The sequence below is a fragment of the Danio rerio genome, chromosome 9 (assembly GCF_052040795.2).
Source record: "Danio rerio strain M-AB ecotype USA chromosome 9, GRCz13ab, whole genome shotgun sequence".
Taxonomy (NCBI): Eukaryota; Metazoa; Chordata; class Actinopteri; order Cypriniformes; family Danionidae; genus Danio; species Danio rerio.
This window is the reverse complement of record NC_141029.1, coordinates 58,000,248-58,022,914: the sequence shown is the minus strand read 5'-3', so window position 1 is coordinate 58,022,914 and position 22,667 is coordinate 58,000,248. Positions and strand designations below refer to the sequence as shown.

At 39.1% G+C, this 22,667-nt stretch overlaps 1 protein-coding gene across 3 annotated transcripts in view; it reads right to left on the bottom strand.

Annotated features, from left to right (window-relative positions):
• Nucleotides 1–14,035: 14,035 nt before the first annotated feature.
• The window catches only part of mxra5b (matrix-remodelling associated 5b), a 96,046-nt gene continuing 87,414 nt past the window's right edge, over nucleotides 14,036–22,667 (bottom strand). The window contains exons 7-9 of one of the 3 annotated variants that reach the window (XM_087268422.2): nucleotides 22,006–22,098; nucleotides 21,198–21,923; nucleotides 14,036–19,420 (exon numbers count right to left, since the gene is read on the bottom strand). In XM_087268422.2, the coding sequence (XP_087124548.1) occupies nucleotides 17,515–19,420; nucleotides 21,198–21,922 (2,631 nt within the window). In that variant the 5' untranslated portion in view covers nucleotide 21,923; nucleotides 22,006–22,098 and the 3' untranslated portion in view covers nucleotides 14,036–17,514. Of the gene's footprint in view, nucleotides 19,421–20,677; nucleotides 20,761–20,913; nucleotides 22,099–22,667 lie in introns of those variants that run through there. The other 2 variants (XM_087268421.2, XR_015499910.1) reach the window with 2 other exon arrangements.

Genomic DNA, 22,667 nt, shown 5'->3' with positions numbered 1-22,667 from the left:
ACGACTTAGCAACCACTCAGAATACCCTAGCAACCACCTAAACATGCTATGTGACATGCTAATTCATACTAGAATCATGCTAGTAACATGCTAATTCATACTACAATCATGCTAATAACATGCTAATTCATACTAGAATCATGCTAATAACATGCTAATTCATATTAGAATCATGCTAGTAACATGCTAATGCATGCTAGAATCATGCTAATAACAGGCTAATTCACGCTATAATCATGCTAGTAACATGCTAATTCATACTATAATCATGCTAATAACATGCTAATTCATGCTAGAATCATGCGAGTAACATGCTAATTCATGCTAGAATCATGCTAGTAACATGCTAATTCATACTAGAATCATGCTAATTCATGCTAGAATCATGCTAATAACCTGCTAATTCATACTAGAATCATGCTAGTAACATGCTAATTCATACTAGAATCATGCTAATTCATGCTAGAATCATGCTAATAACCTGCTAATTCATACTAGAATCATGCTAGTAACAGGCTAATTCATACTAGAATCATGCTAGTAACATGCTAATGCATGCTAGAATCATGCTAGTAACATGCTAATTCATGCTAGAATCATACTAGTAACATGCTAATTCATGCTAGAATCATGCTAGTAACATGCTAATTCATACTAGAATCATGCTAGTAGCATGCTAATTCATACTAGAATCATGCTAGTGACATGCTAATTTATTCTAGAATCATGCTAGTGACATGCTAATTTATTCTAGAATCATGCTAGTAACATGCTAATTCATGCTAGAAGCATGCTAATAACATGCTAATTTATACTAGAATCATGCTAAAAAAATGCTAATTTGTACTACACTCATGCTAATAACATGTTAATCCATGCTAGAATCATGCTAATTCATGCTAGAATCATGCTAATAACATGCTACTTATACTTTTTCAAACTGTTTTTAAACTAAATAAACTATTACCAACAGGCTTTGTCAAGCCAGCCTCAAAGTTTGTCTCGACGAACTTTACTGTCTAGTTTGAGTTACTGTTGCCTTTCTATCAGCTGGAACCAGTCTGGCCATTCTCCTCTGACCTCTGGCCTCATCAACAAGGCATTTGCGCCCACAGAACTGCCGCTCACTGGATATTTCCTCTTTGTCGGAGCATTCTCTGTAAACCCTAGAGATGGTTGTGTGTGAAAATCCCAGTAGATCAGCAGTTTCTGAAATACTCAAATCAGCCCGTCTGATGCCTAAATGCAGTGAGCTGCTGTCATGTGATTGGCTGATTAGACATTTGCTTAAATGAGGAGTTGGACAGGTGTACCTAATAAAGTGGCCGGTGAGTGTATATTCCAGAAGGCTATATATATATATATATATATATATATAGATTACAAAAAAATAAAAAAAAGAGTTCATTTGAGTCGTTTGATTCACTGGGAGACTGGAATGAATCTTCTAACAGAATGTTGGATGGAGTTCCTCTGTGCACACATTAAACGCTGAACATCCGTCTGGTGCTTCTGAAGTGGATTAATATCACTAAGCGATTCTATTTTTAAAGCTTTAAAGTTTGACTTTTGGGGTTTTCTCTTTCCCTCGGCTGTAAAACGGCTGCTTATTACAATCTGTGGGAAGCTGAAAAATGTCTCTGATTCTGCGTTTCTACAGACGCGACTGAATTCGTGAATCACTTCCACAGGCAGAAGGAAACAGTCAAGAACAGTGGCGGTGTGGTCAGTAAAGACGGAGCTCTACATGCTTCCACATCTCTAAAATCTCACACAGATCTCATCATCAATAACAGCAATGATCTGATGGAAACAGCTCAGGCCTCATGCTCACCCTTTACCTCAGGCATTGATGTTTGCCTGGACCAGGCCGTATCCTGAGCAGCTGCTGTGGTGGTCATGGAGGAGTGGAGAGTGTGAGACTGATTCCTGTGACGCTCCAGCAACAGACGAGTCTTTGCTGACGTCCAGCTTCTCCAGCGCCTAGACTGCAGCTCTGCACAAGACGTTTGGCCAGAGGAGAAATGGTGGAGCCCATCTGAGCCTGGCTTCTCTCCAGGTTTTTTTTTTTCTTCACTTTCACAAAATTGGTGAAGTTTGTTCCTCTGCTATCGCCACTGGCCTGCATGGTTCAGGATCTGTAGAGCTGCGCATTGATGGATTTGCTCTTCAGTGTTTGGACTCTCAGTAGTGATTAATAAACCACACTGAACTGAACTTAAACACTGAACTACACTGTTCCAATTTACTATGATCTTCTATGTGAAGCTGCTTTGACACAATCTACACTGTAAAAGTGCGAGAGAAATAAAGCTGAACTGAATGTTTGCTGTGATTTACACCATTTACCACTTAAAATGGGGGTCTGGGCTCTGGCTGGGCCACTCAAGCACATTCACCGAGTTGTTGTTGTGGCGCTGCATTGATATGTTGGCGGTGTGCTTTGGGTCATTGTCCTGCTGGAGGATGAAGCGTCGCCCCAGTCTGAGGTGGAGAGCACTCTTGTGCAGGTCTTCATTCAGGATGTCTCTGTACATCGCTGCATTCATCTTTCCCTCTATCCTGACTAGTCTTCCAGTTCCTGCTGCTGAAACACATCCCCACAGCATGATGCCAACACCACCATGCTTCACTGTAGGGATGCTGTTAGCCTGCTGATGAGCGCCGCCTGCTGTTCTCCAAACGTAACGCCTGGCGTTCACTCCAAACAGTTCAGTTTGAGTCTCATCAGAGCAGAGAGTTTAGTTTCTGATGCTCTGAGAGTCCTTCAGATGGTAAACTCCAGGCGGGGAGTGTCTTCCGTCTGCCCGCTCTACCATACAGATGCCTGATTGGTGGATTGCTGCACAGATGGTTGTCCTTCTGTAAGCTTCTCCTCTCTCCACAGAAGAACGCTGGAGCTCAGACAGAGTGACCATCGGGTTATTGATCACCTCCCTGACTGAGGCTCTTCTCCCCCGATCACTCAGCTTAGATGGTCGGTGTAATGGAGTTAGCTGGCTTTTAGGTGAATTTAGCCGTCACCATGGAGTGCCGGTAAGGACACGGAGACTTGAACCCCATTTAAAGGTGTTTAATGTCCATCACAGATTGAGTAGTTACAGTCTTTTACATATAGGCATGGGTCTGGGGTGAGTGTGTGTGTGTGTGTTTGGTCTAAACAAAAGAAAGAAAATATACATTAATAAGTAAATAAAAAAAATAAGGGTAACAGTAACAAGTGAAAATATTTATACACAACACTAAACTACAATATACATTTATAACTGACATGCAAGAGCAAAGCAGATAAAGCGAGGCAGATAAACTTATATAAAAAGAATAATTCTCACTATTAACAGGCTTTTAACTTGTGCAGAAAAAATAGCAAAAGTATGGATCAACTAAGCAATGTATGCATTCTCATTTAAAGCAATTATATTTACATAAAAGATCGCTAATTCTAGCCGCGGCAATCCGTGACTCTTGACGAGCTTGCGCATAAATCAATAACCTCAATGCAATATTATAATGATTAAACAATAGTAACAGGTATGTAAATGATGCATAAACTCTTCTCATCATTGACGCACACAAAACTGACTGGAATTAGGCGGACAGCAAAGCATGCGACCTTTCTCTCTATCTGAACAAAATGAAACCAGTTAACAGTCTTAATGTACCGCAGACCTAAGCTGCGTTTTGATTGGCTGCCTGTGCTCGTGATCAGCGCATGATCAAGTACGAGCTCTATAGGAGTCTGCTTGTGATGTCACAGCATTCACGCGTGAGGAGAGAGCACAGCTCGTGTCCAGCTCTGGGCTCGGCCCACAGACCTCTTTTACAGCCGGCCAGCTCTAGGAAGAGTCCTGCTGGTTAAACATCTTCCCCTTACGGATGATGGAGGCCGCTGTGCTCACTGGAGCTTTCAGAGCAGCAGAAATGTTTCTGTAAGCTTCCCCAGCCTTGTGCCTCCAGACAATCCTGTCTCTGAGGTCTACAGACAGTTCCTTTGTCTTCATGCTTGGTTTGTGCTCTGTCATGCACTGTCAACCCTGGGCCCTTATATAGACAGGTGTAGCCTTTTCAGATCATGTCCAATCAGCTGAATTGAGCTCAGGTGAACTCCAATGAAGCTGCTGAAACATCTCCAGAATGATCAGTAGAGACAGAATGAACCTGAGCTCAATGTAGAGCTTCACGACAAAGGCTGTCAGTACTGATGTACATGTGATTTATCAGCTTTTATTTTTTATTCATCAAAACTTTCTTCTCATTGTCATTATGGGGGATTGTTTGTAGAATGTTGAGGAAATCAATCAGTTTAATCCAGTTTGGAATAAGACTGAAACATAAACAAATGTGGGAAAAGTGAACATTGAGCAACTAAAGGGCACAGCACCCTAGCAACAAGCCAGAACACCCTGGTGCCAACCACATGGTAACACACAAAACACTATATTCAATACTAAGCCCCAGTTTACAATGAAGTGATGTTTGAGAAATGACAACACTGCTGCATAACAATGAGTGAGACACGAGGAAACAAACCTCACTGACACTTGACAGCTTCATAAATGTCCAACATGAGTCTATGATGATTATTTACCTTTCTGACTGTGTTTATATGGACAGATGCATCTGCATGGGCAGGAGAAGAGAGATGAGGCATCTGCTGGCGTGTTTGATTAAATAAACAGCACAACATCCAGACGCTTTAAACGATGAGCTTCACGAGAGCTTCTCTGAGCAATCGTGTGTCCATCACTGTCCTTCAGCTCCATGTGTTTCAGATCTGCTGCTGAACTCCTACTGACACAGAGAAATGCAGGAAAACAAACTGATATATCAGTTAAATCAAGCTAAAGCAGTCTTCAGAGTGTTCATTTTTCAATATGCTGCGAGTAAATGCAGGATAATGCAATAGGGGAATGCAAACCTGTGTAATGTTTGATGATTGAACGCATTTTTCCTTGTGGATTGCTCACTGAGTTTTGCGAGACTTTAATGAAGAATGCAGTTTTTTTTTTGTAGGAAAACATTCATTCATTTATTAATTTTCCTTCAGCTTAATCCTTTATTCATCAGCGATCACCACAGCGGAATGATCCGCCAAGTTATCCAGCACATTGCAGATGCCCTTCCAGCTGCAACCCAGTACTGAGAAACACCCATACACACTCATTCACACACACACACTCATTCATTCACTACAGGCAATTTAGTTCATCAATTCACCTATAGCGCATGTGTTTGGGCTGTGGAGGAAACCCACGCCAACACAGGGAGAACATGCAAACTCCACATAGAAACAGCAAGTGGCCCAGATGGGGCTCAAACCAGCAACCTTCTTGCTGTGAGGACACAGTGCTCACCACTGAGCCACCGTGACATCCTAACCAAGAAAAATTCCCAGAATAACAACACATAAACAAAACAGAATTGCATGAACAAAAAATGCATAAAGAAACACAAAATCAAAACATAACAAACATTAACAAAACATGAGGTAAAAGGTCTGAGAAATGTAAGATCTGAGAATCGGAGGAGTTGAGTGAACACTACACTCTCTCTGAGGAAGGTTTGCCTATTGAAGTGTTCCTCCTCCTCGTATATTTCCCATCACCTTCACCTTCTCCAGAAGTGCAGATTCACTACAGCATTTCTCTCTGTGCTGGTGTGTTTTACCCTCCTGACCGCGAGCGCTCATGTTTTGATGTGAAAATGAAAAGCACGTGTGTCTAATCCTCTCTCACTATTCAACAGAAACATGAGACGACACACACACACACACACACACACACACACACACACCTCAGTCATTAAACCACTCAAAACTCAGCTCATCACTTCTGTTCTCTACAGACCTCAGAATACAGTACAGTATTTATTTATGAGCACATTTAAAAACAATCCAAGTGTAGAAGTAAAAGATGTCATTTCATTTATTTATTAAGATAGAATTTACTATGATTTCACTAGATTCCTAAACCAAATACTGCACTATTGACTTCACTATAGCTGCTAAATGTCTGAGTAAGGTGTTTCTGAAGGAGAAAGAGGCGTTTGATTCATAAAGCAGCTGAATTTGGTCTGTTAATCTGTTCAATCACTTCACAAACCGCACTGAACAAACTCAGTCAAAACTCAGTCAAACAGACAGACACAAACAAAGACAGACAGACAGACAGACAGACAGCTGCTGTTCAGGTGTGGTCTCGCTGCTTCAGCTGTTCAGTTTAGTGTCAGATGTTTTGCTGAAGCTGCTTTTAAACTCCTTCAGTGATGTTAAGATGAGCTGAACAAACTAGTCAGTCTCACTCTCCTGTCTTTATAATTCGTTAAATGGAACAATTACAATGAAGACTAAAATTAATATAAAATAATGTATGATTAACTATCAATAAATTAATATCCAGATAAAAATAATGCAATACAAAACTGAATTAAGATACAAACAAGTAACAATACAAATACAGTTACCATATGAACACTTGGGTTAACAATAACCATATTCAGTAAAACATTCTAGATACAAAATTCATATCTATAAAAACTACATAGGTAGGAAGTTAAACAGCGATGACAAACTAACAAAAAACAACACAAAAAAAAACACTCATACAAGGAAAAATAGTGTAGTAATTTATAGTAATTTTGAATCATACTACAGTAAAGTACTTGAAATAAATTGTTGGGGTGATTCTACATTTGCTATGGTAACAATAATTATAGTAATTGATCTGTTGTGGTGATTCTACAGTTGCTATGGTAACAACAACTATAGTAATAATCTGTTGTGATGATTCTAAAGTTGCTATGGTAACAACAACTAAAGTAATTGATCTGTTGTAGTGATTCTACAGTTGCTATGGGAACACAACAACTATAGTAATAATCTGTTGTGGTGATTCTACAGTTGCTATGGTAACACAACAACTAAAGTAATTGATCTGTTGTAGTGATTCTACAGTTGCTATGGGAACACAACAACTATAGTAATAATCTGTTGTGGTGATTCTACAGTTGCTATGGTAACACAACAACTATAGTAATTGATCTGTTGTGGTGATTCTACGGTTGCTATGGTAACACAACAACTAAAGTAATTGATCTGTTGTGGTGATTCTACGGTTGCTATGGTAACACAACAACTATAGTAATAAATGACCCACTTCTGTAGTTTTCTACAGCTGTAGGGCCAGATGGAATCTGTGGATGTTTTTTGCTATTTCTGCAGAGAAATTTGTAGAAAACAAATCTGTGCATTCATGCGGAATAATTTTGTGAGTATCATAACTAAAAAGTTAACATGTTAAATAAAAAAAAAACATCTTTTTAACTTTTATTTAATGTTTTCAATGCATATCTATCTAGATCCACTTATTTGGTAAACAAAGCAAGTCTCTTATATAATATAGAAATACAGCACTACAGTATACAACAGAGAGAGATCGACTTAAGTCACTTGTTTTATAATGATGTGATCAGCTGTAGTTTGAAATTAGTTTTCCTCTAAGGTTTTATTGTGCGGTTTGTCGCCATCTTGTGGCAGAACGTCAACTGTCTTTGCTCTGCTCAGTATGACAGGCTGATGGCTGCTGATGCACTGATTTCTGAAATTATGAATATTTAAAATAGGCACTCTCCTTATAAATAAACTGCAGAGCTGCAATCTAAACAACTACATTCTCTCCTAAAAAGCCTCATGGTGTTGTCCAACAGCTGCAATATTTGTCAAGATGTAGTGAGTTTATTGATCTGCTGTCACTCTGTGTGGGCGGAGTAATACACAAGGGTGAAGAGGCTGTACGAGTGCTGATATGGCAGAATATCACACAGCTATCAACCAATCAAATTCGAGAACCAGACAGAACTGTTGTATGTTCTGTATATCTTTCCCCCTATATCTCACACACTTTAGGCCCAGGATGACAGAGTTTAAGAGTTTTTTTTAATTACTTTGTTTTTTTAATAAATGTGAGGTTTTTATTGACCAATCATAAGTTATAAATGTAAAAACATAAATGCCAACCTGCACATTGATTTGCATTCTGTATATAAAATGACTCTCAGCATGCTGAAACGCCTCATATTTGACCCAAACTTCAAGAGTTTTCAATAAGTGTGCATTTTATTCTCTGTACTGTACACACACACACACACACAGCTGTAATAAAGCTGACGTCACAGATTCTGCATTTGTAAATAATTAAGCATTAATATAACAGCGCAGTGGGAATGAGAGAGAAATGGGTCAGAAATGAGGAGGAGTTCAGTCTCAGCGGAGAGATCCACTGTAAAACTTATTACTTGCTTTTTTACTGCCTCAGTTTGTGCTTCATTATGTGGACATCTGGAAATAAGGCAGCGTTAATATGAAAAAATAAAACAGAAAATTCAGCAAAACTCCAGGAGAAAGCTTGGGTTATATTGTATATTTCAGTGGAGTAAAATACACGTGATAATAACCGAACACATTTAACAATGATCAATACAATTTAAATTCATTCATTTTCCTTCAGCTTAATCTCTTAATTATCAGGGGCCGCCACAGTAGAATGAACTATTCCAGCATATGTTTTACACAGCAGATGCCCTTCCAGCAGCAACCCAGTGCTGGAAAACACCCCCCCCCACCACCACACACACACAAAATGGACAATTTAGTTAATCAGTTCCCCTATAGTGCATGTGTTTGGACTGGGAAACCGAGCACCCGGAGGAAACCCACACCAATAGAGAGAGACCATGCAAACTCCACAGAAAATAAATACAATTACAATATTTTATTGTCATTTATTTTAATTCAACAAAGTTTTTTATGTATAAAATTACTACTACTAATAATACCACTATTATCATGATGATTTTTTTTTACATAAAATGTAAATTCTTATACAGTTCATTATTTAACATTTAACCATATATTCTTTATTCTTATACTTTTTATATTTATTATTAATAATTATTATTGTATTATTATTATTATTATTATTGTTAAATCATAAAATGTAGATTTTTATACCATTTATATTGTAATATAGGTTTATTATTAGGTTTAGCATAACGTTATTATGATTATGTTATTATTAGTAAACTGGTTTGTCAATTATATATCCAACTCAGGAATAATTGAATATTTATTAATAATAATAATAATAATAATAATAATAATATTATAATAAAATTAATTAATAATATTATGATGAAATCTGCTGTTTCTAGATGAAAACTGACAATTCAATCTAAACGTGTTTTAAACAAAATATTAAGCAAAAAAATCGTACTATTTTTAAACAAATAAATGGCAATAAGCACAGTTAAACATCACACGCTGAAGAAAATAGTTAAAATAAAATGTATTAAAATGTAAAACTTTCATAAAACTAAATTATACATTTAAATAATATAAAACAAATAAAACTGATTACTCAATTTTTTAAATTATATATATATATATAAAATGAAAATGTAAAAAATAATTAAAATGTATTTATATTAAAAATTTAATCATACATTTTTTCAGATTTATTTAAACATTTAAATAACTAATATTAATAAAAACAAAATAAAATTATCAATACTTTAAAATTTCAGATAACTAATATTATTTTTGTGGTTTACAAAACATACTGCTACACTGCTGTTATTTAAAAGCAAATATTATTGAAATCTTTCAAAATGCTGTTAGAAACTTCCCTGTTTAATTTAGTGTTACTTGCTGAACTTTAGTAGCAATTTCTGAGCAATAACCACAATTTTAAGCGTTTCTTTATAATGATTGTTTATAAACAATACATTCATAAAATAAAGAGCTGAAATAGTTTAGACAAATAAAGAAATAATTTATTAGAATATATGAAAGGAGATACAGAAAAAGCATAAACATTGTGTACATATGACCATTATTACTGTGGCAAAGTAAAGGAAATGCAGGTAAAAATAATGTGCAAACAGGATCCCTGATTTAATTTAACTCAACATTTTCGTACATTGGTTCATATTAGCTAAACAATTAAAAAAAAAGTACACAAAAATAGAAAACCGGTGAGTAAAGTTACACTTCTGGATAAAACAAACCCTTTTCCATCAATTATTCCTGCATTAACTCACAGGGCGGAGCGATTACTCTCAATACTAATAAAGCACAAGCATTCCTCCATATAATTCAGTAGCAACACTGCTTTATCTCATTGTTCGATGTTGGATGTAGTGACTTCTGAAATATACCGTGTTGTCATTATTGCGAGAGGTGCATCAAACATCGAGTTGACCTTAATATAAATTTGACCTTGTGTGTTTAGGATCCAGTTCAGGGAATTAAAAATCCAATTAACAACAAGAACATCTGTTTAATGAGCACCATTTCATTGTACTTTTTATACATGTATTTACTATTATTATTATTTTTAGGATAGAGGGGGTAGTATTTATGTCACTAATGCAGGGGTCACCAACCTATCGGAAACTGAGAGCTACTTCTTGGGTATCATTTAATGTGAAGGGCTTCCAGTTTGATACACACTTCCAAACAAATTTGCTGAATTATTAATAATTAATGATATTCATACATGTGAAGACACTGATCATGTTAATGATTTGTCAACATTGATTGGATAAATATCAACATGCAATACTTCATTTGTCTGAAATTGTTTTTAAAGTTATTTTTAATATATAACTTAATGTCATTTTCAATTTTACACCAATGCGAGAGTGATTTAAAAAGAATAGCTACAAAACAATATTAGACGCAGCTTACTGGTATGTGATGCTATGGTAAGCTAATTTTATAACAGGCCCACGGGCAACTCATGTGATCCATGTTGGTGACCCCTGCACTAATGCTTTGGATAAATTATTTGCTAAATAATAAAATCAATTTTAAATATATATTTCATGTTATTTTGGCTGTTTTTTTTGTCTAGTTTTAATGCATTTATCTTTGTATGTACCTTTATATAGGCTATATTAATTTAGAAATGCTTTAAATATAGTAAATAATATTAGAAAAAATATAGTTACCAACAAGAAAACTACTATTTTGTGGGATATTTATGTCACTAATAAATACATCAGCTTAATCATAAAATAAATCATGCTAAATAAATAAATCAGTTTAAAAGTGAACTTTTTTTTATGGCTTTGTTTTTGGTCTAGTTTTTAACGCACGTGTTTGTATGTGTGTGTGTGTGTGTGTGTGTGTGTGTGTGTGTGTTTGTATATACACACACGTCAAACTTTAGAGCAGTTCTGACGTCAGCTGCAGATGTGGATGAATGGCGGTGGAAAGTAGTTCCTCATACAAAAGGGTTTTTAGACTCTCAGTGTTTGATTTTCTTATTTATATAAACGATTGTGCCATCGGAACTGTTGTATAAACGCAATATCACACTCGTAGCAGTGCCATATGGCTGTATATCAGTCTGGTTTTTACTTGACGCGTCCGCTTATTTGCTTGGGTGCGCAGGGCATGATGTCATCTCCGAGTTTGCGGAGGTTTGCTTTGGGTGTGCGTGTCATGATTTCGGCTGGGGGTGCACACTGCATTTTGAGACTCGAGTGAACAGTGCGCGCAGCGCCGCGTCTGATTAGAGTTGAACATAAAACACTCTGAAGAGATTTTGTCTGAAACAGAACGACTGTACACACATTTATGATCCCTGATCATAGAGATGCCAGATGATCAATAATTCCTGACTATAAATTGCAGCAGCCGTGGGAGAGGAGAACGTTTTTATTAAAAGGTTTGGAAAAGCCTGAAGGATGAGTTTGTTAAAGCCAAAAGAGGTCATGGCAGAAGTGGAGACGCAGATACACAATTACAGAGATGTGTTTTTCCACCAGTCACAGGTTTAACACTGATGAACATGTTTAATTTTAAATTTAATACAATTTAATAGTTACAAAATTAAAATGAAGTTATTACAGAACTGTTTCTTTGATAAATGTGAAGGCATATTTAAAGCTGTCAGTTTACAGTAAACTGATGCCCGTTTCTCTGGGCTTTATTGGTGATAATGGTCAGGAATGTTGGACCAATATTGCCTTTTCAGCATGATTATAGAACAAAAACTAGCCAGACAGTACTGTGTAAACTGTAGAGCGGGCTAAAAACAACAAACAAACAAACCATCTGTATTTTTTAGTAAGCAGCCCATGTTCTGTTTTCATTAATACTTTAATAAACTTTAAAAGACAGAGCTGTCCGAGATATGAACACAAGCAAGAGATGCATCCAAGTTTGAAAAAATCTTGAATGGTTATAAAAATCCTTAAAATATTTTATAAAAATAATCAAAATAATTAGTTTATAACAGTTAGTTAATGATATGGCGTAGTTCAGGAAACTTCCTACTTCTCTGTTTATGTCTGATTTTACAGTAGGTTTCCTTTGACTGCACCCTGTCGTTTTAAAGAATATCACAACGGCGAACGCAGCAATCACAAAAGCCTCGTCCATTTCGTGAGGTGCACATGCAGCCAGCGGAGGTGCGTGATGTTGCGCCAGGCGAAAGTATAAATCCAGCTTAAGGCACTCAGCCTGCATCCTCAATGTAATGCATGCCTCCCACCATTGTGGATATACAGCCATTTGCTCTGCTACGAGAGTGATATTGCTCTCACACACACACACACACACACACACACACACACACACACACACACACACACGTAAAGCACTTTGAGGTGCTACTGTATATAAAATTAAGTTCATTATATATTTATTGTAAGAAATATAATGTGGGGCATAAAATAAATAAATACAAAAATCAATTGCACTTTATAATGAGAGACTATTTGGTAAAACTGAAATGTTATAAATAATGTTACTATACTGTTATTAACAAACTGAAAAATGTGGCGAGATCTAAAGGAAGAGGTTTTAGTCAAAAATACCTAAAACAATCAAAACTTCATCAGTGTTGGCTAAATCAGGTTAAAATAGCGGTTTTTAAATCTGCGTTTCAGTGCTGAAAAAATAGAGTATATTATTGTTATAAATAATAACCAACAATAAAACTGTAAAATAAAAATGTTTTAAAATGATCTTCATCAGGGCTTTTCACTGAAAGTAAATGAGCAGATATGTTGAAATACTGAATTTTGTGACAATTCTAGAGGTGCAAATCATTAAGTTCATGAATGAATATCCATTGAAAGTATTGAGTGTTTTATTAATTAATAATGAGTGTATTATTAATGATTCAAATTTTGTTTTACAAAAAAAATATATATACACACACATTCATGTAGAGAGAAGATGCATTAAGTAATGCATAATGCCTAATTATTATGTTTTTCATTCTTTTATAACCTATTTTAACTCATTTTAATTTGTTTTTATCTGTTTTTAATAATTTTTATTGTCTGAATTTTATGTTCCTAAACTTGTCTTTTTTATTCCTGTTTATGTAAAGCACTTTGAATTGCCACTGTGTATGAAATGTGCCATATAAATAAACTTGCCTTGCCTTAAGTGAACAGTTTTATAAACATTTTTTTACTGCACTTTATATAGTGTCATTTATTGTTTTAATAATTTGATGCCACATTATTTACCACATACAAGACCCTCTCATTATAGAGATGTTTAGATAATTAAACTAAATTGACAAACTCATATATTCTTCATTTTAGCTCATGAAGACTCATCTGAAGTGATTTAAGAATATCAAGCGTTCATATTTACAACACAGTCAGTGTTTATAATGAACCAGAATATCTCTGTCATATTCAGATGAAGGTAGAATGATTTGCCCTATACTGTGAAAATATTTTTCTTTTTCACAAATGATGTTGAACAGATTCAGGAGTTGTTCACAGTGTTTCCTCTAATGTTTGTTCTTCTGGAGAAAGTCTTATTTGTTTTATTTCGACTAGTATAAAAGCAGTTTTTAATTGTTTTAAAGCCATTTTAAGCTCAATATTATTGGCCCCTTCAGCAATATTAGTGTTGGATTGTCTCCAGAACAAACCACTGTTATACAACGACTTGCCTAATTACCCTAACTTTACCGTAATTACCCTAGTGAAGCCTTTACATGTCACTTTAAGCTGAACACTAGTGTCTTGAAGAATATCTAGTCTAATATAATGTGCTGTCATCATGACAAAGAGAAAATAAATCAGTTACTAAAACAATCATAATTAAAAATGTTTTGAATGTCTCTGCTAAACACCACTTGGGAAATATATATATATATAATAATTTTACATTTTGACTTCAGCTGCTGTATAAATTTGACAGTGTGATGCAGTTTTCTGGGCGTGTCTGTATCTCAGTTTTTCTGGGAGTGTCTGTATCTCAGTTTTCTGGGCGTGTCTGTATCTCAGTTTTTCTGGGCGTGTCTGTATCTCAGTTTTTCTGGGCGTGTCTGTATCTCAGTTTTCTGGGCGTGTCTGTATCTCAGTTTTCTGGGCGTGTCTGTATCTCAGTTTTCTGGGCGTGTCTGTAGATCAGTTTTCTGGGCGTGTCTGTATATCAGTTTTCTGGGCGTGTCTGTATATCAGTTTTTCTGGGCGTGTCTGTATCTCAGTTTTTCTGGGCGTGTCTGTATCTCAGTTTTCTGGGCGTGTCTGTATCTCAGTTTTTCTGGGAGTGTCTGTATCTCAGTTTTCTGGGCGTGTCTGTATCTGTTTTCTAGGCGTGTCTGTATCTCAGTTTTCTGAGCGTGTCTGTATCTCAGTTTTCTGGGCGTGTCTGTATCTCAGTTTTCTGGGCGTGTCTGTATCTCAGTTTTCTGAGCGTGTCTGTATCTCAGTTTTCTGGGCGTGTCTGTAGATCAGTTTTCTGGGCGTGTCTGTATATCAGTTTTCTGGGCGTGTCTGTATATCAGTTTTTCTGGGCGTGTCTGTATCTCAGTTTTTCTGGGCGTGTCTGTATCTCAGTTTTCTGGGCGTGTCTGTATCTCAGTTTTCTGGGCGTGTCTGTATCTCAGTTTTCTGGGCGTGTCTGTATCTCAGTTGTCTGGGCGTGTCTGTATCTCAGTTGTCTGGGCGTGTCTGTATCTCAGTTTTTCTGGGCGTGTCTGTATCTCAGTTTTCTGGGCGTGTCTGTAGATCAGTTTTCTGGGCGTGTCTGTATCTCAGTTGTCTGAGCGTGTCTGTATCTCAGTTGTCTGGGCGTGTCTGTAGATCAGTTTTCTGGGCGTGTCTGTAGATCAGTTTTCTGGGCGTGTCTGTAGATCAGTTTTCTGGGCGTGTCTGTATCTCAGTTTTCTGGGCGTGTCTGTATCTTAGTTTTCTGGGCGTGTCTGAAGATCAGTTTTCTGGGCGTGTCTGTATCTCAGTTGTCTGGGCGTGTCTGTATCTCAGTTTTCTGGGCGTGTCTGTAGATCAGTTTTCTGGGCGTGTCTGTATCTCAGTTGTCTGGGCGTGTCTGTATCTCAGTTTTTCTGGGCGTGTCTGTATCTCAGTTGTCTGGGCGTGTCTGTATCTCAGTTGTCTGGGCGTGTCTGTATCTCAGTTTTTCTGGGAGTGTCTGTATCTCAGTTTTCTGGGCGTGTCTGTATCTGTTTTCTGGGTGTGTCTGTATCTCAGTTTTCTGAGCGTGTCTGTATCTCAGTTTTCTGGGCGTGTCTGTATCTCAGTTTTCTGGGCGTGTCTGTATCTCAGTTTTCTGGGCGTGTCTGTATCTCAGTTTTCTGGGCGTGTCTGTAGATCAGTTTTCTGGGCGTGTCTGTAGATCAGTTTTCTGGGCGTGTCTGTAGATCAGTTTTCTGGGCGTGTCTGTATATCAGTTTTCTGGGCGTGTCTGTATATCAGTTTTTCTGGGCGTGTCTGTATCTCAGTTTTTCTGGGCGTGTCTGTATCTCAGTTTTCTGGGCGTGTCTGTAGATCAGTTTTCTGGGCGTGTCTGTATATCAGTTTTCTGGGCGTGTCTGTATATCAGTTTTTCTGGGCGTGTCTGTATCTCAGTTTTTCTGGGCGTGTCTGTATCTCAGTTTTCTGGGCGTGTCTGTATCTCAGTTGTCTGGGCGTGTCTGTATCTCAGTTGTCTGGGCGTGTCTGTATCTCAGTTTTCTGGGCGTGTCTGTAGATCAGTTGTCTGGGCGTGTCTGTATCTCAGTTTTCTGGGCGTGTCTGTAGATCAGTTTTCTGGGCGTGTCTGTAGATCAGTTTTCTGGGCGTGTCTGTAGATCAGTTTTCTGGGCGTGTCTGTAGATCAGTTTTCTGGGCGTGTCTGTATCTTAGTTTTCTGGGCGTGTCTGAAGATCAGTTTTCTGGGCGTGTCTGTATCTCAGTTGTCTGGGCGTGTCTGTATCTCAGTTTTCTGGGCGTGTCTGTAGATCAGTTTTCTGGGCGTGTCTGTATCTCAGTTGTCTGGGCGTGTCTGTATCTCAGTTGTCTGGGCGTGTCTGTATATCAGTTTTTCTGGGCGTGTCTGTAGATCAGTTGTCTGGGCGTGTCTGTAGATCAGTTTTCTGGGCGTGTCTGTATGTCAGTTGTCTGGGCGTGTCTGTATCTCAGTTGTCTGGGCGTGTCTGTATCTCAGTTTTCTGGGCGTGTCTGTATCTCAGTTTTTCTGGGCATGTCTGTATATCAGTTTTTCTGGGCGTGTCTGTATCTCAGTTTTCTGGGCGTGTCTGTATCTCAGTTGTCTGGGCGTGTCTGTATCTCAGTTGTCTGGGCGTGTCTGTATCTCAGTTGTCTGGGCGTGTCTGTATCTCAGTTTTCTGGGCGTGTCTGTATCTCAGTTTTCTGGGCGTGTCTGTATCTCAGTTGTCTGGGCGTGTCTGTATCTCAGTTGTCTGGGCGTGTCTGTATCTCAGTTTTCTGGGCGTGTCTGTATCTCAGTTTTCTGGGCGTGTCTGTATCTCAGTTTTCTGGGCGTGTCTGTATCTTAGTTGTCTGGGCGTGTCTGTATCTCAGTTTTCTGGGCGTGTCTGTATCTCAGTTTTCTGGGCGTGTCTGTATCTCAGTTGTCTGGGCGTGTCTGTATCTCAGTTGTCTGGAAGTATCTGTATCTCAGTTTTCTGGGCGTGTCTGTATCTCAGTTGTCTGGGCGTGTCTGTATCTCAGTTGTCTGGGCGTGTCTGTATCTCAGTTTTCTGAGCGTGTCTGTATCTCAGTTTTCTGGGCGTGTCTGTATCTCAGTTGTCTGGGCGTATCTGTATCTCAGTTTTCTGGGCGTGTCTGTATCTCAGTTGTCTGGGCGTGTCTGTATCTCAGTTGTCTGGGCGTGTCTGTATCTCAGTTTTTCTGGGCGTGTCTGTATCTCAGTTTTCTGGGCGTGTCTGTATCTTAGTTGTCTGGGCGTGTCTGTATCTCAGTTTTCTGGGCGTGTCTGTATCTCAGTTGTCTGGGCGTGTCTGTATCTCAGTTGTCTGGGCGTGTCTGTATCTCAGTTGTCTGGGCGTGTCTGTATCTCAGTTTTCTGGGCGTGTCTGTATCTCAGTTGTCTGGGCGTGTCTGTATCTCAGTTTTCTGGGCGTGTCTGTATCTCAGTTGTCTGGGCGTGTCTGTATCTCAGTTGTCTGGGCGTGTCTGTATCTCAGTTTTCTGGGCGTGTCTGTATGTCCGTTTGCATCAGAACACATAAACATAAGTGGATCGGCTGTCACTGCCCAGCACGTTTTTGGCGGTGCACTTATAAACGCCGCTGTCTCTGCTGGACGGGCTGTGGATCTGCAGCGCCCCCTGCGAATGCAGATGTTTATTCCCATAGAGCCGCGGCTGAACATCCACCTTCAGCTGCAGCCCGTCGGGCATCTGCCAGACCACCTCTGCCCGCGGTGAAGCTAAAGACCTGCAATCCAGCGTGAGCGCTACACCCACACGCCCATACGTCACCGCCGCCGGCCCGCTGGTTATACGAGGAGGATACGCGATTACGATGACAGACACTGATAAACTGGAGGAGCCGTGATCATTGGAGATCTGGCAGCGGTATGTTCCTCTATCGTACACTGATGTCCTGTGGATGCTCAGAGTGCCGTTGTTCAGCACTGAATGACGCCCGGATGACTGCGCTCTGCTCAGGATGACTCCACTTGGGAGCGTCCACGTGAGTTTGGGTGGAGGATGAGCATCCGATACACAATCCAGATGCAGATCTTCTCCATTGATGATGCTGAGGAGAGAGCTGTATTGATTGGTGATCTCGGGCTTTCTGTTGGACACCAGTGTTACGTTTCGTTCAACAAATCCGCCGCTGTTGCGTCCAACACATCGATAAAGTCCTGCATCAGAAGATGACGGCTCCTTAATGAGCAGAGCTCCATCTGATCGATGGTGAAACCGGGAAAAAGTGGTTCCCTGATAAAGAGACGTCCCGTTGGGGAGAGTCCAGGTGATTTGTGGAGCAGGATTTCCTTCGATTGAACAGTTTAGAGTGGTTGGTTTTCCAATGGTCAATTGGATCGAGTCTGTAGGGGAATTTCTTAATTGTGGCTTTATAATATCCTCCGTCACCTCTAGTTTAACATGTAGTTTGGTTTCTCCAAATTCATTTCGTGCAATGCAAATGAGCTCAACGGAGTCGCTCATGCGAACAGCATGAATGTCTAGTGTACCGTTACGGTGAACTGTAATTCGAGAGCCGTAGTATGGTGCTGGAAGCACAACGTTATTGGGAAACAGCCATATAATTCTTGGGAACGGGTTTCCATTTGCTTTACAATCAAAAAGCACACGTTGATCTCTCACAGCAGTCTTACGGATAATCCCAGGATGCTCAAATCCATTAATGACCGGCGGAAAAACAAGGACTTCAACTAAAACCACCTTCCTATCAATTCCTACAACACTCCTGGCCATGCAGGTGTAATTCCCAGAGTTGATCTTCTGTGTTTTGTGTATGTGCAGAGTGCCGTCGTTAGAGATCTGGTATTTATTTGACATTGGCACTATGACCTTCTTATCCGGAGATATCCAGGTGATCACAGGAGTCGGCTCTCCTTTAGCGCTGCAGTTCAAGATGGCCGTTTCTCCATAAGTAACTTTGATGACACTATAAGCATTGTTTCGAATGACGGGTGCATCTGCTAACACCTTAATGTGGACTTTCATTTCATCCTTTCCCATTTGGTTTTTGGCGTAGCATGTGTAGTCGCCTTCCTCCTTCATTCCTATTTCATTTAAATACAGCGTGCCGTTATCGAACATCACGTACCTCTTAGCTCTGATTGTGCTCTCATCAGATGACAGGACGCTGTTGATCATGGTGCCATCTGGGAGACTCCAGCTGACCTCCGGATTGGGAAGTCCTGAAGCGATGCAGTCCACTTTCAGCTCTCCGCCGTACAACACCTTGTGCTCGCTCAGAGATTTGTGGTCGATTTTAGCTGCTTTCATCATCACGGTGACTTTGAGGAGAACGTAGTCGTCTCCAGCATTATTTCTGGCAGCACAGAGATATTCGCCCTCGTCCTGCTCGGTCACTGATGTGATGGTGAGAGTGCCGTTAGACAACACCTTCATTCTGCGGTCAAAGCTGAAATCACCAATATAGAGATAGATCAGATGTGTATATTGGTAGACTAGGAAAGTGTTATTTACATCATATATATGAACTATTAGAGCGCCATCCGCAGTTTAAAAACAAACAGAGCATCATCTACTGTTTAAACATTATCCTAGAGCACTATCTGCTGTTAAAAAACTATTCTTGAGCACCATCTGCAGTTTGAAAACTATCCTAGAGCATCATCTACTGTTTAAAAACTATCCTAGAGCAACATCTGCTGTTTAAAAACTATCCTAGAGCATCATCCGCTGTTTAAAAACTATCCTCGAAAGGCCATCTGCAGTTTAAAAACTATCCTACAGCGACATCTGCCGTTTAAAAACTATTCTAGAGCATCTTCTACTGTTTAAAAACTATTATAGAGCGCCATCTCCTGTTTAAGAACTATCAGAGAGCCTTCTGCAGTTTAAAAACGATCAGAGCATCATCTACTGTTTAAACACTACCCTAGAGCACTATCTGCAGTTAAAAAACTATCCTTGAGCAGCATCTGCCCTTTAAAAACTATCCCAGAATGCCATGTGCTGTTTAAAAAGTTATCCTAAAGCGCAATCTACTGTTTAAAAACTACCCTAGAGCATCTTCTACCGATTAAAAACTATCCTAAAGCGCCATCTACGGTTTAAAAACTATCTTAGAGCATCATCTACTGTTTAAAAACTATCCGAGCGCCATCTGCTATTTAAAAACTATTCCAGAATGCCATGTGCTGTTCAAAACCTATCAAGCGCCATCTACTGTTTAAAAACTATTCTAAAGCGACATCTACTTTTTAAAAACTATCCTAGAGCGCTGTCTACCATTGAAAACTATCCTAGGATGCCATCTGCAGTTTAAAACTATTCAAGAGCGCCACCTGTGGTTTAAAAACTACTCTAGAGCAGCATCTGCTGTTTAAACTCCCCTAGAGCGGCATCTGCAGTAAAAAAAAACATCCTAAAGCACCATCTGCTGTTTAAACTCCCCTAGAGCGGCATCTGCAGTAAAAAAAAAAACATCCTAAAGCACCATCTGCTGTTTAAACTCCCCTAGAACGGCATCTGCAGTAAAAAAAAAAACTATCCTAGAGCACCATCTGCTGTTTAAAAACTGTCCTAGAGCGCCATCTGCTGTTTAAACTCCCCTAGAGCGGCATCTGCAGTTTAAAAACTATCCTAGAGCGCCATCAACTGTTTAAAATAGTCTAGAGCGGCATCTGCAGTAAAAAAAAAAACTATCCTAAAGCACCATCTACTGTTTAAACTCCCCTAGAGCGCCATCTGCAGTTTAAAAACTATCCTAGAGCGCCATCAACTGTTTAAAATAGCCTAGAGCGGCATCTGCAGTAAAAAAAAACTATTCTAAAGCACCATCTGCTGTTTAAACTCCCCTAGAGCGGCATCTGCAGTAAAAAAAACTATCCTAGAGCACCAGCTGCAGTTTAAAAACTATCCAAGAGCGCCATCAACTGTTTAAAATACCCTAGAGCTCCATCTGCTGTTTAAAAACTATCCTAGAGCGGTATTTGCTTTTAAAAACATCTAAGAATCATAGTCTACTGTTTAAAACTAGCCTAAAGCACTGTCTGCAGATAGTAACTATCCTAGAGCAGCATCTACTGTTTAAAAACAAACAGATCAAGGTCTGCTGTTGAATATAAATTAAGTTACTTCAAAAGTAAGTGAAGATTTTGATAAATCTTCTAATCGATGTGTAGAACAATTAAAGCTGCAAAGCACAGCTCTGCATGGTAATGTACAAATACCTGTAATACGAATCAACCAGTTTTTTCGCCGGCGTCCTCCAGATGATCCTGGGAGTGGGACTTCCAGACGCCGAACAGTTGAGACTCAGCTGATCTCCATAATGGACGTCAGTGCTGTGTGCAGAAGTGGACAAAATGCGTGCGGAGCCAGAGTTCCTCTTCACCTGCAGATTGACGATCCTTTTAGCCACGCCCACTGAACTGACCGCCACGCACTCATAAATCCCAGAATCCTTCACTGTAGGGTTACGGATAAACAGCGTCCCATTGGGAAACACGAATAAGTTGCTGTTCACAAACTGAGACGGCCGAAGCTGCATGCCTGAAGATGTAACCCAACGGACCGTTGGATTTGGTGCACCGTTAGCAGTGCAATGAATTAGCGCAGCATGGCCATCAGAAAGCGTATAGTTTTCCCAGCGCTGCTCTTGAATAACTGGAGCCAATGCTGTAATCTGAAGCCTCACAGAAAGCATGTCGGCTCCAGCTGCGTTGCTCGCTATGCATTTATAAACACCCGTGTCTAAATAATTAGTCTGCTTGATTTGAAGCGTGCCGTTAGCCAATAGCATGATCTTCTGTTGGGTGTTGCTAACACTTCGCAGCATTGAGCGGTCCGGAAGCATCCAGCTGATGTTGGGGATTGGGAGTCCTTGTGCTTGGCATTGCAGGAGTGCAGTGTTTCCTATATACACCGTTACGTCTTGATGGCGTGGACTCGTCATCCTGGGAACGTGAGCCAACACCACTAGCGTCACCATCATCTTATCTGTGCTGTGAGCATTGCTAGCGCTGCAGAGATACTGACCGCGGTCCTGAAGATGGACGTTTCTGATGGTAAAAGTGCCATTGGGGTGGACCTCAAACCGCTGGACTTTGGTGTTTGTTGACATCACGGCTCCTGTGGACAATGTATAAATATCTATTAAATGATTAATATAGAGTTGAAGTCAAATTATTTACCCCCTGCTGTATATTGTTTCCCAAATAATCTGCCAAGGGGTAAAAAAATAATCTTGTTTTTCCTTTTGAGATTAAATTATTTTGCTTATCCCTTTGGCAGATTATTTGACTTGAACCGTTTAATAAAACTGATTGGTTATAATGCAGAAGCTTCTTGATTTCGGAGTTTTTAGATATTTGGAAAAGTAAGAAAAGCATCTTTTGTAGTGCATTAGGCTAAAAAAAATAAAATGTAAGTGAAAGTCTCGACACATACAAGCTACAAATATCCACACCTACAGAAATCTGATGTATACAAATACAAGCAAACATGACACAAGTTAATAATTGGATTTGACATTTATGAAACGTATGACCACATATGAACACAAGAAATATAGCTAACACATTTGAACATGTACACGTTTTTATGGTTGAAAAAAAAAATGTACATGCCCATTTTTGCAAATTTGTTGAATATACATATGTTAAATATATGTGAAAAAAAAAAAAAAAGAAAACATGCAT